The sequence below is a fragment of the Palaemon carinicauda genome, chromosome 1 (genome assembly GCF_036898095.1).
Source record: "Palaemon carinicauda isolate YSFRI2023 chromosome 1, ASM3689809v2, whole genome shotgun sequence".
In the NCBI taxonomy this organism is placed as follows: domain Eukaryota; kingdom Metazoa; phylum Arthropoda; class Malacostraca; order Decapoda; family Palaemonidae; genus Palaemon; species Palaemon carinicauda.
In genome coordinates, this window is record NC_090725.1 from 276,106,145 (window position 1) to 276,125,910 (window position 19,766).

Here is a 19,766-nt window from a genome sequence, read left to right on the forward strand (position 1 = left end):
GGAAAAGCAGACAAAGAAGAAGATTCTATGTTCCTTGGTGAAGAGGTACAAACTCCCTCTCATGTGAACATAGGGGTTCGAACTGGCTTTGTAGATATATGAAGTTGAGGTTCTTCTAGTATGCTATGTTCCTTGATGAAGAGGTACAAACTAGAAGAAGCTCAGCTTCTTCTATCTACAGAGCCAGTTCCAACACTTATGTTCACATGAGAAGGAGTCTTCGTGGAGCAGAAGTATTGATTTAGGTTGATATGACTTCTTCGTGTTTCTATTTCTCACCTAATTTATGGAAAAGATAAATAATTAGGAGTCAAAAGACTTTTCATACGTTTGAAAAAATAATTAACTAAAAAAAAAAAACTTTTGCTATAATAAGCAGCTCTTCTAGGAGGACACTCCAAAATCCAACCATTGTTCTCTAGTCTTGGGTAGTGCCATAGCCACTGTACCATAGTTTTGGATTAGAATTCTCTTGCTTGAGTGTACATTCGGGCACACTATTCTATCTGTTTCTATAATTTCTTTTCTCACTGGGATATTTTCCCTGTTGGAGTCCTTGGGCTTTTAGCATCATGCTTTCCCAACAAGGCTTGTAGCTTAGCTAATAATAATAATAATAATAATAATAATAATAATAATAATATACTTAGCTAGTAACAACAACAACAACAACAACAACAACAATAATAATAATAATAATAATATTAATAATAATAATAATAATATTAATAATAATAATAATAATAATAATAATCATCATCATCATCATCATTATAATAAAAACAACAACAACAACAACAACAATAATAATAATAATAATAATAATAATAATAATAAATAAGAAACTATTTTATTTTGAATGTAATAAATCAAAACAATTTGTTTCGTAAAACACCACACAACTAATGTATTACATACCAGTCATGTAAGAACGCTGCTTCCCTTAAGTAACTTTCTGTCCACCTCAGGGGACTAAAGTAGCCCAAAGCTTCATTTAATTCACACACACACACACACACACACACACACACACACACACATATATATATATATATATATATATATATATATATATATATATATATATATATATATACATATATATATACATATGTATATATGATAGGTAGATGGAGAACGCAAGCCACAACATCGACCCCAAATAAAAATGGGAAAAGATCAAGACAAAGAAGATTATTGTTTACTAGTGTAGACTTTGTAGATTTGAGAACAAAGCCCTCAGAAGAATATTGGGAGTTAAATGGCAGGACAGGATTAAAAAATCCGTTCCTCGGTTAGGGGAATAGTCATACCCTGGTGAAAGAGGGTACACAGAGAGGTATATTCGGAAATCACAAATTACCGAAACTGCCGGATTGTAGTTAGGAAAGGGGGGGGGGTGGAAAGGGTATAATCTGTGTGTGGATATCTTTCTAAATATTTAGACGTCATTTTTGACGGCTCGAGTACACTAGTAAGTACATAAGTGCTCTGAAATTGCTCCAATGTCTTTCTCTTTCTCCCTTACCTAGGCTGTTGACACAGCGATGCACCAGCAATAATTTCATCCATCAGATCAAATTGCAGGCATCACTTTTTTTTTTTTTTGCTTCCATTAACTTTTCAATGTGTCAAATTTTAGCCTATGTATTAGCATAAGGTATCGAAGTTAATTAATTTGTCTCTGTTTATTTGTCCCCAAGGAAGAAAAAGTAAAACAAAAATTACAGCGATTGTGCATATAATATTTAGTTTTCATCTGACCTTCTGGTTTCAGACTTGTTAACATGAACATCGTTTGAAAACTTTTTTTTTTTTGTATACTTTGATTAGCTAAAGTCTTGAAACCATTTCCGTCTAAGCAATTAATTTGATTAACCAGATATCTTGAAGGTACTTACAAAATTATATAAGGTGGGTAATTATAGAATTCATTTAGGCATGAGCCCGTGCCAATGTACTGTTGCTTCAGTCAATTATATTAAGTATACTATATATAATGGTTGATAGTTATTCCTTCACAATAATGATAATAAATTTGAATTATGCTTTTAAAGTTTTAGGGTTTAAGGTTTAAAGGTTGCCGCCCATGCAAGGCAAGGGAAAGTGACAATGTCCCAGAGACTGACCAGTTATACATATGATCAGCACCCAAGCTAGGACCAGTGAGGGCTAGGCAATGGCTGTTGATGACTCAGCAGGTAAATCTGTAGCTTCCCCAAACCCTGTCCCCCAGCCTTTATTATTATTATTATTATTATTATTATTATTATTATTATTATTATTATTATTACTACTACTACTACTTGTTAAGCATAACACTAGTTGGAAAAGCAAGACGCTATAAGCCCAGGGGCTCCAGTGAGGAAAGGAAACAAGGATATAAGAGATTAATTAACAATTAAAATAAAATATTCAAAACAGTAACAATTATTAAAATAAAAAGTTCATATATAAACTATAAAAACTTCAATAAAATAAGAAGAGAAATAAGATAGAATAGTGTGACCGAGTGTACCCTCAAGCAAGAGAACTCTAACCCAATACAGCAGAAGACCATGATACAGAGGCTATGGCACTACCCAAGACTAGAGAACAATGGCTTGATTTTGGAGTGTCTTTCTCCTAGAAAAGCTGCTTACCATAGCTAGAGAGTCTCTTCTATACGACCAAGAGGAATGTAGCCACTGAACAATTACAGTGCAGTAGTTAACCCCTTAAGAGAAGAATTGTTTATTAATCTCACTGTTGTTAGGTGTATGAGGACAGAGAAGAATATATAAAGAATAGGCCAGACTATTCGGTGTATGTGTAGGCAAAGGGAAAATGAACCGTAACCAGAGAGAAGATTCTTCTGTAGTACTGTCTGACCAGTCAAAGGACCAATAACAGCAACTCATTTTGGGGATTTAAACGTGAGGTTATGTTTACCAACAACCCCCACCCCCTTCCCCTTCTCGCGGGTTGAGACTTGAGAGGGTACGTTTGCAGTGCGGGGTGAGTACGTACCGGCGGGCGAGGAGTTCTCTGTGAGCTAATGACATTGAGCCTAATGACCACACAGTTTTTTTTTTTTTCACGCACTTGTGTGCAAACGAGGTCCGTTCTCTCTCTCTCTCTCTCTCTCTCTCTCTCTCTCTCTCTCTCTCTCTCTCTCTCTCTCTCTCTGGGAGAGCTGATGCTCTGATCACTCTTGCCCCTGGACATTGTCATTTACATTCCAGGCCCTATGGGAAAGTGACAATTTGTCTTATAGATTACAAACACCCACTCGGTGACTTTGGCGAGGCCCGTTCTGTCACGGCCCCCATGACCACATTCCTTTCATTGTAGGCCTATGGAAAATGTACCCATCTCTCTGTCCATTTGTTTTAACCTCTCTCTCTCTCTCTCTCTCTCTCTCTCTCTCTCTCTCTCTCTCTCTCTCTCTCTCTCTCTCTCTCTCTCTCTCTCTCTCTCTCTCAAGTACTCATCTTTCAGTCCATTTGTATTAAGGCCTTTCGCTTTCCCTTTACATTAAGATATATGGATAATAAAAAACATTTGCGAGAGCTGGCGGATTTGGTTACACATTCCTTGTAAAATAGTCATCTCTCCGTCCATTAGTTTTAAGCCCTTTCTCTACATTAACATATATGGCTTATAAAAAACGTATCACAGCTTAGTTTCTTATATTATACGAAGCATACACCGAAAATAACATTGCGTGAATAATGACATAGCATTTAGTGGGAAAAAATCTTACACTAAAAACATTCATTTGAAACGCTAACATTTTGCATAACATTTTGTATATTTTCAGATGTACATACACGGTCTTGAATTTAAATGCATAAGATAGTATAACACTGTTACGTCATTTTCCTTTAAGTCGGTGGTGGATAAATGCTCCCTGAGTTTCCTAAGGGCAGCACAAATTCCATTTAGACTTACGCTATGCGTAAAATATAGGCAGAAGAATGCGCACAAAGCCGAATTATAATTTTGCACTCGCATATTATTTATGAAGCACTTCATGGTAGAATACCTTCGTAGAAAATCAGTAAAGTATTCCGAATGATCTTCTGGCCGCATGCCCAATGGGTCAAAATATATAATGTTTTCTACAGGACTTTTCTGTATTATAAATACAACCCAGTGCCCGATTTCACGATACTGATGTGATGGCAGAATATTCACCCCTCCATGGGGTTGACGTCTTCTTTTTCGGGACACATCTCCATCAGTTGTTTCTCCACACTTTCGAATGCAGCCACCAGTTCCACAACTCCCCGCAGATCCTTCCTTATATCGTATAAGATGTTTATAGCTTTCATAAGCAGGGGGCACATTTCGGGCTGGGGACCACTCCCTGCTTTCATCACTTCATTGTCTAACTGATGTTTCATAATCCCTATGTCTTCCTCCGTCTTCCGAAGGTAATCTTGAAGTTTACAACGGAATTCTGCGTGATATTGCAGCGACTTACGGATTTCACCTTCATCTAAGACTGGGACCTTCCAAGCTGTTAGGAAGAAACACTTTGCTAATTATTGCATCCAAAATAATTATTGCCACACACACATACACGCAACGTTTTATTTCACAAGAATTATTTGCGCCTCTATAAGTATTATATTAACTTCAGTTCTAGCAAAAAATACTAGGGCATACTTACTCTCAGGAAGATCGGCCAATTCCTCCCCCCAGAAGTGTGCCTCGTTGTAACTTGACATGGTCTATCTCCTGCTTCGTTATGACTTGAAATATGCGTGTGTGTATTACAGCCAACTCTTCTTGTTGGCACGGGCCTTTCCCTTGGTCGGTCCGTAGTGAAATATGCCTCGGAGGAGGGTATATATACAGCATCTACTAGGTCAAACACGCACACTCACACACACCTAGGCCTAACTTAGGCCACGCCTCCCGTTGTCAAAATGATAATCGATTTGGAACATCCCGCGGGTAGCACGTAACTGAACACACGCACGCTCTCCTACAAACTGGCCCATCCTCTCTAGCAACATGGAAAATGCGCGAGGAGGTAAATATAAATCCACAGTGAAAGTTCAGAAAGTTTATATTTATTTGTTCATGAAAGAGTCTGCGATTGTGCCATGAAATTTCAGTCTGTTTACGACACCGGATATTACATTGTGATAAGCGTCTGTGTTCGCATTACTTTTCAGTTGGGAAGGATCGGAAAAGGAAACACAATGATAGTGAAACACACACCGTCCGCTCAAAAAAAGAAAAGGACAACTAGCCAGTAAGTATTACTTAATAAAAACAATGTGCTATGAGGTGTTAATATCTTTCGATTTGACGTAGAAAGGATTTTTAATTCGACTTTAGAACTTCAAGTAAATTAAAAACCTATTTTCTCTTATTGCCAACCAGACATTAATATACATAACGTAATGTGAGGTTTTAATATCTTACGATTTGGACGTAGAAAGGATTTTTAATTCGACTTTAGAACTTCAAGTAAATCGAAAACCTATTTTCTCTTATTGCCAACCAGACATTAATATACATAACGTAATGTGAGGTTTTAATATCTTTCGATTTGGACGTAGAAATGATTGTTAATTCGGCTTTAGAACTTCAAGTAAATTAAAAACCTATTTTCTCTTATTGCCAACCAGACATTAATATACACAACGTAATGTGAGGTGTTAATATATTTCGATTTGGACGTAGAAATGATTTTTAATTCGGCTTTATAACTTCAAGTAAATTAAAAACCGTATTATCTCTTATTGCAGTGCTATCAACCAGAGACAAATTACTCGAAGAACCCCCACCTCAGGGATTGCTTCAACATCCACTGCATACTTGCCCCCAGATTCGTTCACCCCGGCGACGAGCACCCCTCTAACAAACAGTCGTAAATTACTCGAAGAACTCCCGCCTCAGGGGATTGCTTCGACATGTACCGCAAGCAACCCCCCAGATTTACCTACAGTAACAGCAGGGATGACGTCCACTTCAGGATGGATGTTGAAATTCGTTAGAAGAAAGACAGCCTTCGACAAGTTCTACATGCAGCCATTGCAGAACGTATTATACGTACTCTAAAGCAAAAAATATATAAACATTTAACTCTGAGAAATACTCTCGCATATCTTGATGTCCTCCCTGAACTCGTAAAAAAACATAATAGGTCCCACACAGAGAGTTGGGAGGGGGAGTACATCTGAAGATTTTCTGGCTGGTTGTGATATGTAAATGTAATCTACTTATTTTCTTATCTGTTAAAAAAGAATCTACTTTATCCAAATAAATTTGATCATATGTTTAAATGTAAAAATATTTACTGTGTAAGATGCACCCTTTTGTATTTTTATCTTCGAGTTAAACGTTCTTCTCAGTCTGGGAAGGAGAATAATTAGGTAATAGTGGTTATATTTAAATGTAATTAATTTCTCATTCTATTCATGTGAATTTGTTCATATGCTAAGAACAATAAAAAATACTGTGTAAGGTCCACCCTTTTGTATTTTTATCTTCGAGTTAAACGCTCTTCTCATTTTGGGAAGGAGAATAATTAGGTAATAGGGGTGGTATTTAAATGTAATTGATTTTTCATTTTTATTCATGTAAATTTGCTCATATGTTAAGAACAAAAAAAATATATATATACTGTGTAAGGTCCACCCTTTTGTATTTTATCTTCGAGTTAAATGTTCTTCTCATTTTGCGAATGAGAAAGTAATAGAAGCTTCTCTAATAAAAAAATCTTACGTTAATTTGGTTTATATATCCCCGTCTCATCTTAACTACTTCAGTTGGTCACTATGGCTGAAAAAGTCATATAGTAACACTGACATCTCTCGGAAATAGGGATATATTCCCTAAAAATAATGCGGGCAGCTTACAAACAAGCTACAAAATAGTATAAAATTAGATCATAATTTGGAGCATGAAGTAGCCCTTGTCAATATCCATTACCCTAATGAAAGTTATGGGCTTGTTAGTGGTGAACTCGATTCAGGGATAGAAATACTGTAATAATAACAAAAGTGCGAATATCCTTAGGTGGGGAACCCACCGTAACTTCAGCTACTGAGGAAATTTACAAACCACGAATATGTATTCTATCCACTTATGCTGGGTATATGGTCTCCAGCATTAACGAAGATTTAACATACGCTTTTGGGAAGATCCTCCCACTCGGATTTTATCAAGAAAATATACCCACGGCGGGTCTCTTCTACTATGACTATCAAAGAAAGTGTTTACAAAGAGACAGGAAACGGAAGAGGCAATTTATCGAAAAGGACCTATTCACGCCACCAAATTAAAATTTGGGAAAAGAATAGGGGCTACATTAGGATTCAATTCAGACAAACCTTATCAAATTTTTAAAACAAATCCAGGTAATCCTCTAATCAAAACTCATTATCTGCTCGCTCCTTTTCCCCCTTCCCCCACATCGGGGGTGGACTTTGTCCTCCTTTATTCGGATATTGTTGAAAGGTCCTATTTCGGGGGTAAAAAAGTTAATATATTGGATACTTTTAGTATGTGGGGCAGTAAAACGAGAGTGTATCATAATTATGTGTATTACCCTTTAGGAACAAAGGAATTGGATTCAGTATCCATTCGCCTGACCTACCAAGAAGGAAGGGAGATACACTTTCTTTGAGGATGCCAGCACAATCTGCATCCTTCATATTAGGCCAAAGCAGAAAATCATATAAAAGCTGCAACATCCCACACCAAACGTTTATTCAAGAGTGTGTCACCATGAGGGTAGCCTTTCTTTCCCCGTCTCCTGAGGAGTTTAGTATCATATTCGTCAGTCCCCCCATAAAACTCTTGCGTGGAGGGGCTTTAGGGGATATTCAGGTTTTTAGAGGCCCAAGACGTTCCCAGCAAGGGAGTGGGTTTTTCAGTCTATTAGCTGGAATCGCTAAAAGAGTTGCGCCCTTTGTGGCAAAGGCGGTCCTCCCCTCAGCCCTTGAATTTGGGCAAAATGTCATGGGAGATTTACAACAGGGGACAAGAGATTTCAAATCAAGCCTTATACAGAGAGGGTTGGAGGCGCTAAAATCAACAGGACGACGTATTGTTACTGGCAAAGGGAAGAAAAGGAAAAATGTCAAAAGAAATGGGAAGAAAAGAGTAAATAAAAAGAAAATATCATCACGTAGGAATATAGGATATAAAGACGTGTTTAGAGCAATGTGATTTAGTTCTGGTAAATAGGCGTTAGTGTGAAGTCATTCAACATGGCATCGGCGGCACCAAGAATTGCGGGTCTGGTAGGGAGCGAACTCCTCACCGCAAAATACACCGCAGGAGTGGTGGATGCTTTTCACAGACCTAATCGTTTACGAGTGATGGAAGCTTCCGTGGTTAATCGGCAAGAGTTTTATTCTACCAACAAATCTTACATCGGGGCGAGCAATAACTGATCGTTATCTCGAATTTCGTATCAATGGCGTAGAAGGAACTCTAATTGATTTAGCCAGTTCGAGTATTGAACTACATTTAAAAGTCACGGCCCCCGATGGGAGCATGTTGGGGATGATGTAAATGTTGTATTTGTCACTGCTTTGGCAAATACAATCTTCAAGTCGAGCCAAGTTTATATCGGCGAAAGGCTCGTAGAATCAAATCCCCATTTCAATTACTGGTCTTTCATAAAGTTATTAGCTACAGCAAAGTCTCACACCGTCAAAACAGTCGGACGGCTCGGATATCTTTTCCAAGATTACAAGGGAACATCAATTTCAAACGTTTTACCAGACGATTATTTTACAAAATGAAAAGGGAGTGGGATGTTAAAGGTGGAAGAGAAGGATTGCATCTTATTCATTCACTTATGCTCGATGTGGCTTCAGTAGATGAATATTTGATGGATAATATCGACGTTCGTATCAAGTTGGAATTAGCCCCAAATGCGTGGTTCCTTAATTCCACCGCACAGGCCGAAGAATTTCGATTTCGTCTAGAAGAAACCAGGCTCCATATAGATAAAATCATCCCACGCCCCCGGGCTTTACTCGCCCTTCATCAGGCACTTTCAAATCCCAACAGTACAGTGGAAACTGTCTTTAATAAAACACTTTACAGGACATACGCACTAGCCCCTAATCAAACGCAGGCAACGTTGGATTTACCTTTTAATAAGGTTATACCTCACTATTGTTAATATGGAAAGTTTCAATGGTATTCTGAATAGGAATCCCATTTATTTTGACCGTAATAATCTTAAGCACATAGGGGTCACACTGAATGGTTCCACTTTGTACGACATAAACAGTCAATTCCCCGAAAATTATTCTCATCTTTACTACGAGACATTAAAATCTTTAGGCTTAACTTATGACCACCTAATTCATTATGATTGCTACGACCGGGGTCGGGCAGTCAGAATTATTTTATTGTTTGGAGAAACCCAGGGAGTGATAACCACCGATCAAACCCAAAATGTATATTGCGATGTCAGGGCGTAATCAAATAAAAGTTTTCCTACGGCTTTTAAGCGTGCAAATGTTAGGGTTCAAATGAATGTTTTTAGTGTAAGATTTTTTCCCACTAAATTCTATGTCTTTATTAACGAAATGTTATTTCGCCTGTATGTTTCGTATAATAAAAGAAACTAAGTTGTAATACGTTTTCTATTACCCATATATGTCTATGTAAGTAATTATTACCCATATATGTTAATGTAAACGAAAGGCCTTAAAACAAATGGACTGAGAGAGAGAGAGAGAGAGAGAGAGAGAGAGAGAGAGAGAGAGAGAGAGAGAGAGAGAGAGAGAGAGAGGGGGGGGGGCGTGTGAACTCGATTGCATCACGTTGGCACACAAGAGTGTGTGTCTTAGGATTAAAGAAAAAATGGACATAGAGGTGGGTACTTTTCCATAGGCTTAAATTGAAAGGAATGTGGTCAGGGGGGAGGAGGGCCTCGTCTGCATACAAATGCGTGTCTTATAATAAAAAGAAAAGAAAAAAAAACTGTGTGGTCGGTAGGATCAATGTCGCTGGTTAGGGGCATGGGTCATCGAGACAGAGAACTCCACGCGTGCCAGTATTAGGTGACCACGCACTGAAAACGTTCCCCTCAACCCGCAGGAGGGAAAGAAGGGGGGAGGGGGGGGATTAGTACACACAAAATGTCGCTCCGACAGACCCATACCAGACGAACTGAGTAAACGTGCCAAGCTGAGCATCTGGGGCAATATCCCCCCAAAAAGTGAGCACCCCGGGCATATTTCCCACTACGGTGATGGTGGGAGATTTTAGCACGATCGCTCAGAGCAAACCAACCTGGTATGGGTGGCTCTGATAATACAGTTTTGCTGATCATTCTAACATTTCGTAAATCTCTTGCTGATCTTTTATATAGGAAGTTACTGGTACCTCCTTGACTAATTTATTCAACTTAGTTAATTTGAATAAGTTTTTAACAACAACAATAATAATAATAATAATAATAATAATAATAATAATAATAATAATAAGCTTGTTCTTTCATTATTAGTCTATAGTGCACATGGAATGATGATGCCACTAGTAATATCAATTGTCCCCCTTTTGTTCATGGGTGTTTAGAATAGAGCATTTCGAGTCGCTGTTCCTTTCAAGATTGTTATTCAGTGAATACACGAAAGCTAATTTTGTTATCAGGAATGTCATCTCATAAAGATTAGTAGCTTAATTAAGTGCCAAGATTGAAATAATCCTTTTGCGTTAAATAGAGAAATATTTCATTAAGTAAGAAAACGAACTTTAAAAAAAAAAAAAAAAAAGAATGGAGAGATTCTTGCATAGGAAACCTCCCCAGGGTAAATTTTTAGATCGGCCTCAAATTTTGCATTTCTTGAAATCTGTTTATTTCTTGATTAAATAACAATATTTTGGTTGGTCTAAATAACATGAATGAAATAACAGCGATCATATCTATAAAAAGCTCTAGTATTTTTGCGTACTTACAGACTCGTGTTCAACAATCTCTGGTAAAAAAAAAATAAGAAAAAATATTCCAAATCCTGAAAATAGTGAGAGTATAATAATAATAATAATAATAATAATAATAATAATAATAATAATAATAATAATAATAGGGAAGTGGGGAATATGGGGAAAGGAAGAGTACCCCTGGATACAATCCAGTTTATAGCACAAAGGCAGGTAATCGGGATGGGAAAGATTAAGGAAATAGGGAGAAAGAGAAGTACAGGAGAAGAATATAAGAGAGGGGCAGACATATAATGATACATTCTTCTTATACTAATGTACGCGATCCGCCAAAAATGACGACTAAATATTTTGATAGATGAAACCCTTCCCACCCCCTCCCCCTTTCCTAACTAAAACACGGCAGTTGTGGCTTCTGAGTCTACCTCTCTGGGTGAAATCTCTCTCACCAGGGTATTCCTAAACCCTCTCCTTCTGTCCGAGGGATGGGAAGAGACTGAGTAATCATACATCTGGCAGGCCGCTCTGTACCGAGATTGTTCGTTATTGGGTTATTGCAAGTGTCAAATTTAGTCAAAGGCTCCGAGAAAGGACCGAGATGTGGCATTTCCCATTCTGCCTCGAGTCTCAACTTCTGTTCAACTATTTATTACACATTTTCAGTACTTTCCCTTTTGATTATTCTAAGTACTTTGTCACAGTTATTTTTATTCATTCATTTTCATATAATTTTTTTTATATCTAACGACACTGTCGCTTTTTACACAAATGGCAGTTTTGTTCTGAGAAATTTTATGTGTATTCAACTTCTTTCATAAGAATATATATCATACGTGAGTAAAGAAATTTTTAGATCACCAAACAGTTTTCCTGGATGAGATATGTTCTTATTCCCCGTTAAATGTTTAGCTTGATTTGTATACACATTTCTTTGATGAGAAAACAGCATAAATTTTAGTCAAAGAAATAATTATTTATTCGCAGCAACTAAGCCTTATATTATCTGCGCTAAGCCTTGTGTTCACAGTGACTGTCAAAACTGAATCTGATGGACCGCAGCTCTTTATCTACCGAATTTCAAGAGCTCATCCGTCAGCGCTTACGAACAAACGAACGAACGACAACGCTTGATATCAAAGTTGAACACGAGTGTGGAGTATAGAGCGAAATGGACACTGAAATATGTTAAACAATGACCCTCAAAACGTGCACAAGGGAGCGAAATGTTATCACGGAACGAAACTAGATCTCAACCAGTATTCAAGGACAAGAAAATTCTAGGCAGAAACTACTCCAGGAAAAAAACACGAATAGGAGTGGGGAGGTGGAGGGAGAAGTGTGATTAATAAAAAGAATCAAGAACTCAAATGAAAAAAAAAAATTGAAGGAAAATGTGATTAGTAGGTTGACTATGGCACCAGCCACCCGTTGTGATACTACCCCTAGAGAGTTATGGGGTCCCTTGACTGGCCAGACAGTACTAAATTGGATCCTTCTCTCTGGTTACGGTTCATTTTCCATTTGCCTACACATACACCGAATAGTCTGTCCTATTCTTTACATATCCTCCTCTGTCCTCATACACCTGACAACGCCGAGATTATCAAACAATTCTTCTTTACCCAAGAGGTTACAGCATAGAAGGGAGAAGGAGGGGCTCTTGTGGGTGATATAGAAACGCCTTCGTGTTATTAAAATTTTGAATACCCCCTTCGACGTCCCCAAGTGTAATCACCCCTCTGTGAAGAGGAAGGGCCCCGAAACGAGCATAAGCTGCCAAAGAATCATAAAACGGAGCACTTTCTTCCACTCGATGCTAAAGCGAACTTCTGGGAAGACCAGCACACGACCAACACTGCTAAGGTAACTCCCGGCCGAACTCCGAAAAGTTTGAAATTCTCTCTCTCTCTCTCTCTCTCTCTCTCTCTCTCTCTCTCTCTCTCTCTCTCTCTCTCTCTCTCAACAATTTCAGGTGTCTTCTAAGTAGTTAATTTGGATAGTTAGTGCGTGCTCTTGAGTTAACCTGGCTTGTGGTCCCGTGACTATAAGTGTGTGCGTAACTGTTTGATCGTGCAAGATTCCATAGATAAAGTGCGCCGTTGTAAAGGCTATGCCTCACCCCGGAACCTGAACCTGAAGTGCGTTATTTCATTAGTCTCTCTCTCTCTCTCTCTCTCTCTCTCTCTCTCTCTCTCTCTCTCTCTCTCTCTCTCTCAAGCCTGTTGTCACTTGATTGTGTAGGCTAATAGCTTTTTGTTCATGCAGAAATTCATGATTCAAATTCTCTCTCTCTCTCTCTCTCTCTCTCTCTCTCTCTCTCTCTCTCTCTCTCTCTCTCTCTCTCTCTCTCTCTCTCTCTCTCTCTTACATATGTTGACACCCATTTATCATTCTTAATCATTCTATTCGCCAAAAACAAAAAAGTCATAGACTCACTGTTCTCAAGAATTTCTTCTCAATTCTGAAAAACTCATTCAGAAAATTTTGTAACTTACAAACTTGAATTGGAAGTAACTAATTTAAAAAGAAATATATATATATATATATATATATATATATATATATATATATATATATATATATATATATATATATATATATATATATATATATATATATATATATACATAATCATTTTCACGATTCATGCTAAAAAGACGGATTTTCTTGTCCGGATTAAAAAAAGAATAAATAAAAAGCCGAAAATCACTTAGATTAAACATTTTGAAGGCATGTATAAGAAAAACGTGATTTACATCCTTTGTGCATATATCCAAGGTATACACATATGAAATTTCAGGTAATTCAGTGAAATTATGAGGGTACAGAATGTAAATAATTTTGCATATACCTTGGATATATGCACAAAGGATGTAAATCACGTTTTTCTTATACATCCCTTCAAAATGTTTAATCTAAGTGATTTTCGGCTTTCTATTTTGACAAAATATTTAATTTTTTGCTCCTATGCCTTGGTATTTAAACCATATGACCTGGAATTTGGTATGGAAATGTCTACTGTATAATGTATACCCATAGGACGTTATTCACATTTTTTTGTATACACTACTTCAGAATGTATAACGGGTCCTTCGTATAATCATTTATATCCCAGAATCATCTTCACCACTGACAAGACCTTAAATTTCATTTCGGTAATGGATATTGATGAAGTGATAACAATATATGATATGTTGTTATTTCATTTACTTTCATTATATGTTATTTTGAATGCGAGTTTCCTGATAAAGATCTATCAAATGTTACGCTGTCATTGGTGCATACTTCATTGAGTCAAAAAAAAAAAAAAAAAAGATACAAGTCCTAAAGCATGGTTATCTCATATGATGTTAACACCAGGGGTATAGGGTATGGAAAAGTTGTTTAACACCTACTACTGAGGTGCCTGCGTGTGTGTATACTGTAGGCAACTTTGAATATTTGCTGAATATTTACTTGTTCCGTTGTATAGTATATGTGGAGTTTCGGTAAAGGATGAATATTAGTCATCTCCTTGGTATGTTTTTCTCTCAGTTTCTCGTACCTTTCTTTTTTATGTTATCGATTATGAATTTACCTTATGTGTGCCCTATATTGCTAACATGTATTCCTGCAATGTTCATGCGTATGCTATTGTAATAGATTTCGCGTTTTTGCCAATATCTTTTTTTCATTTAGGTCACGTGCGTAATTAATAATGAGTAGGGAATATGTACACCTGTTACACTGAGATTAAAGAGCGAAACCCTTCATAGGCACATTAGCAAACCCACCCCCACCCCCTGGTCCATAAAAATGCTCACACGATCCCCACCAAAGCGGAAAAAAAGTATAAGGAGTTTACCTTGAAATGACGGCGTGTAAAGAAGATTTTTTCATCCATATCTAATCATTCCTTCGTGCTGACTAACCCTTTCACATGCTTCCTTTAGTATTGTTGTAAGCAGACAAACTATGCATGTTTCTGTAGTATCAAAACTAAGTTTTCATTGGCCACCATTTTTTAAAGATATATGCCATTTGAAAGTGGGTTTCCAAGCTTATTAAAAAGAATAGAAATGTGCCATAGATACTTCAGCGTGAATGTAAAATCTGGAACTTAGTCAATATCCTCTAAATGGAAGGGTCTCTTCAGTAAAAAGGTGGAGTAAAAAAAGACCATGATATAAACTGAAGGAAGTATTTGAGTAGAAATTTCAGAATTTTTTCACTCCAAACTATTTCAGAATCGAGAAATGGGAGTAAAAAACAGTGGAATTGACGCTATAATTGTAAAAATTCCTTGTAAAAAATTATCGGAGTATGAAAAATGCCTCTCCCATAAACGCATCAGGCAAACAATAAGGATATAACACTTACAAGATAAGTACCTGAAAGAAAATACCTGTACGTATCATGTGATGATGCGGTGGTGCGGGTATGAAAATTAAATTGTTCAAAGGTCGCGCACGCGCCCTCCCTCGTTGCTTAGAATTTCGCTCATTTCCGCAAATGTCTCCCTAAACATTATTCTGCCTGTGATGCCAGGACTTATATCATAAAATTCAGTCTTCATTCTACTATACGGTAAACTAAAGCATAATAGCATGCATAACTCAGAATCATAATTATGATTAAAATCAGCTTTCACTGTTATTATATGGTAGGAGACTCAGTCATTTTATTTCTGGAGTGAGGTTGGTCACTAAATGCACTGAATTGTGAGCAGTGAGGAACAAATATTGTACGTGGCGAAAAAATTCTGTGTCACCGCTTTGTTTCATGTACTGTACACTTAAAAAAGTATATCAGTAGTGGTGAGTTTCATAGAACTAATGTTATAGTATTAAGAGATATCCTTAATTTATTTCAGAAATGGAATTCAATGAACATATGTAACGCATGCAATGAAAATATGCAACGCATGCCGAGAGATTTATAGCGGAATGCAGTCTGTAAATGCGCTTGTTTCATTGAACTAATCTCACATTTCAGTTTACACAGATGTTTTTACTGTGAATAATTTACACACGATGAAAAGTGTACCGGCCATCTACCAGTACCAGGGGAGTGGTGACCCGTAAAATCCAACTCACCACCCTCCGAAAAATCCACCTCGAAAATTCTCCCTACAAAATTTCCACTCAACTATATTTCCACCCCACCAAATTTTCTCACTTTAAATTTTCACTACACCAAAATTACACCCTCCGCCCAACCAATACATTTCAATGTTACGATTTTTTGTCCTGTTTATTTTACTGTGAGTTATTACCTATCTCTGCAATTAAAGATAATTATTTTAAAATGTTATCAAAGTACACTAATAAAAATTTACAATTCTTCCATTTTATAATGTCACACTTTTTTTTCGATAGCAGCGTATTTTTTTCTTTTCTTTGCCGAGTATCTGCGCCTAATATATGTAACTTTTGCTTGTGCCATAGTTTCATTCTTGGGCAGGTCCTACATAATTTCCACAGATTGGTGTGAATCAGAGTAATAGAAGACTGAATAGCATCCGGAGGTCTTCACTTTGTCTCTCGTGGCGTTTATACCTCTTTGGCACTCAATTCCTCATTAGGTAAAGCAAGTGAAGGACTACTAACGGTAGCAAGTATAACCGGCTTACTTGAATCATAGTCATTGTGAAAACGGAGACGACAATCATTGTAGAATTTTTCATAACGTCGATGGGTTCTTGTTTTAACACATTGTCTTTATGCTTCTCGTTTATGTAATTTTCTTTGTCACTTCGTTTTCCTTTCAAGGAAGAAATGAACGTGAGGGACATGGTTGCAAAAATAAATAAATAAATAAATAAACTCTCTAAGACAACGATAAGAAAGCAACTTAAATTTAGATGGAATGCAATTTTTAGTATATAGTTTCACTTAAAATATACAGTTTATTTTGAGAAAAATAATCGCTTAGCTCGTGTGATTAAAGCTTTGTTTGCTTATTAGGTGGGGGGTGAAAAGTGGTAGGGGGATGAAAATAGTGGGGAGAAAGTTTCTTGGAGTCGTAATTTTCACGGACATGGGTCAGTATCTTGAAAGGTGAAGGAACCAATGTATATATCCACTGATGGATAGTTTGATTCTTAGGTTACAATATTCTGCAAAACGTTATTCATTACTTACCCAAGCAATATTAGAAAAAGGATGGGTATTACATTGTATGTGATATTAGAGAGTATATGATGTCAAATGTAGCATAAAAAAGCATAAGCAAAATATATATAAAGTCATAGTGAAGATTTTCTCAAATGTTTCCCATAGGTGTAAGTGCCACATATATCTGTAAATCAGTAGCCGATCATTAAAGAGACGTGGCATGTTGTGCTTGAGGATTTATCATAACAAATTACAAGAAGTATACTCGTGAAATTTATCCCAAATCTTACTACTTCATTTTCATTACCCTAATATAGGATTAGGGTAATGAAAATGAAGTAGTAAGATTAGCTAAGGAAGTAACCTTCCATTATAGGTCGTAAAGAAATAAAAAAAAAATCAAAAGAGTAGTAGTTACTTCGAGCTAAGATGATGATTGGACGCTTGCAGTTTCTGTCATGAATAATGGTATTAAAGCAAGGATAATGCCACATTATCGAGTCGACAATCACTTTGTTATCTACAAATCAAACATAAGTGACTCGTTCGGTCACTATCTCTTGTAATCAAATATTGGGAAAGATCAAGGAGGTAGCAGATACAAAAGGACAGAGGAAAAAAAATGCCATATCACGACTGAACTAAACATTCATTAACTGTATTCCCTCCTAATTCCCAGTCTTAACCAGTACTAATCCCGAAACATTACTAAAGTAATGTGTAATGATGGATAGAGAGGGGGTGGCCGCTAAATTTCTATCTAATCTAACTTAGCGGGCTGTTTGATGATCCATTTTTTTTTCACACATTGCTTACTTGAATCTTTAAAAACTAATATCGGGTTTCTTCTTCGAAGAGACAATCTACCATTCCATTTGAATTAGGCATAATACCGAACTGAAGTATCCTAGTCATAAACAGTTTTTCGGAGAACCCAACAACTTGCCCCAATTCAGTAAGGGAAGACGAGAAGAGGTATAGAAAAGAATGACCAATTCTTTCCATATTCGACTCTCTCCTCATACACCTGACAAGAATGAGATTACCAAATAATTCCTCTTTGCTTAAACGATTTTCATTAATATAAAACGAAGTCAGATCCACTCTGATTTTGGAGAAACTTCCTCTTCGCTTAAACTCTGATTTTGGAATAACATACACGATTGCAATACTGGATTTTGTAACAAGTAAGGAATAAATAAGTGTGTGTGTGTGTGTGTGTGTGTGTGTGTGTGTGCGCGCGCGCGCTTGTGTATGTGTGTGAAGGATATTAGTTGGTAAAGAGTTGACATATGTGGAACTAACTTTCATATATCCCTTAACATACGTCTTTAGTGATAGGGATAGCATAAAACATCCACATATCTTTCATTTCATATTCAAAAGTTCGTAAAATTATATAGTAAGGGAACATTATAAATAATATGATTAGCTGAATATCTGTATTGCCGAGGAATAAAGATTAAACTCTTCAATTTCTTAAAGGGATAAAGTAAATGTATATTGTTTATTGTTTTTTCTCTCATCAATAAAGTAAACTGTGCACTACAATCGAATAAAATGAAATTTGTTATTGTTATCATTAATACCGTAAATTTTAATATTGTTACTGATGCTCTAGTTGTTGTTATTATCAATATGAGCAACGCAATAGTGATGTAGTCTTGAAATCTTGGCGTACATTTCGCTACTTATTAAAAAAAAAAAAAGAAATGGACAGAGAGATGGGTACTTTTCCATAGGCTTAAATTGAAAGGAATGTGGTCGGGGGGGGGGGGGGGCTCGTTGGTCGACTTCAAGATACCCTTGATAAGGACAAAACCCATCTTACTTATTGTGAATACTCTGCCATCACATCAGCATCGCGAAATTGGGCACTGGGTTGTATTTATAATACAGAAAAGTCCGGTAGAAAACATTATATTTTTTTGACCCATTGAGGATGCAGCCAAAAGATCATTCGGTATACTTTACTGATTTTCTAAGAAGGAATTCTTCCATGAAGTGTTTCATAAATGATATGCGAGTGCAAAATTACAATTCGGCTTTGTGCGCATTCTTCTGCCTATATTTTACGCGTAGCGTAAGTCTAAATGGAGTTTGCGCCGCCCTTAGGAAAATCAGGGAGAATTTATCCACCACCGACTTAAAGGAAAATGACGTAAAAGTGTTATTATACTATCTTCTCCATTTTAATTCAAGACCGTGTATGTACATCTGGAAATATACAAAACCTGAATTTTCAATGTAGATTTGGCAAGTGCTAAAGAAACGTAATTAAAAAGGTTTTCCTAACACTTTTAAGCGTGCAAAATGTTAGCGTTTCAAATGAATGTTTTAAGGGTCAGATTTTTTATTCCTACTAATTGCCGTGTCTTTATTCACGAAATGTTATTTTGCATGTATGCTTCGTATAATAAAAGAAACTAAATTTTAATACGTTTTTTATTCCCCATATATGTCAATGTAAGTGATTATTACCCATATAAGTTAATTTAAGCGAAAGGCCTTAAAACAAATGGACTGAGAGAGAGAGAGAGAGAGAGAGAGAGAGAGAGAGAGAGAGAGAGAGAGAGAGAGAGAGAGATCCAAAATAATTATTTCCACACACAAGTGTCAATTCCCCGAAAATTATTCTCATCTTTACTACGAGACATTAAAATCTTTAGGCTTAACTTATGATCACCCAATTCATTATGATTGCTACGACAGGGGTCGGGCAGTTACTGTGTTTAATTTCAAACCTGAAATGGCGTT

The 19,766-nt window shown here is 36.7% G+C and overlaps 1 protein-coding gene and 1 pseudogene across 1 annotated transcript; one reads left to right on the top strand and one right to left on the bottom strand.

Annotated features, from left to right (window-relative positions):
- Positions 1–3,733: 3,733 nt before the first annotated feature.
- LOC137644799 (uncharacterized) lies at positions 3,734–5,229 on the bottom strand. Its single transcript, XM_068377698.1, has 2 exons — positions 4,658–5,229; positions 3,734–4,504 (listed from the first exon to the last, which is right to left on the bottom strand). Exons 1-2 carry the CDS (start codon positions 4,713–4,715, stop codon positions 4,176–4,178), a joined length of 387 nt encoding a protein of 128 aa, XP_068233799.1. The 5' UTR covers positions 4,716–5,229; the 3' UTR covers positions 3,734–4,175.
- A 7,139-nt stretch (positions 5,230–12,368) lies between these two features.
- Positions 12,369–19,766, top strand: part of LOC137644812 (uncharacterized) — a 15,722-nt pseudogene continuing 8,324 nt past the window's right edge.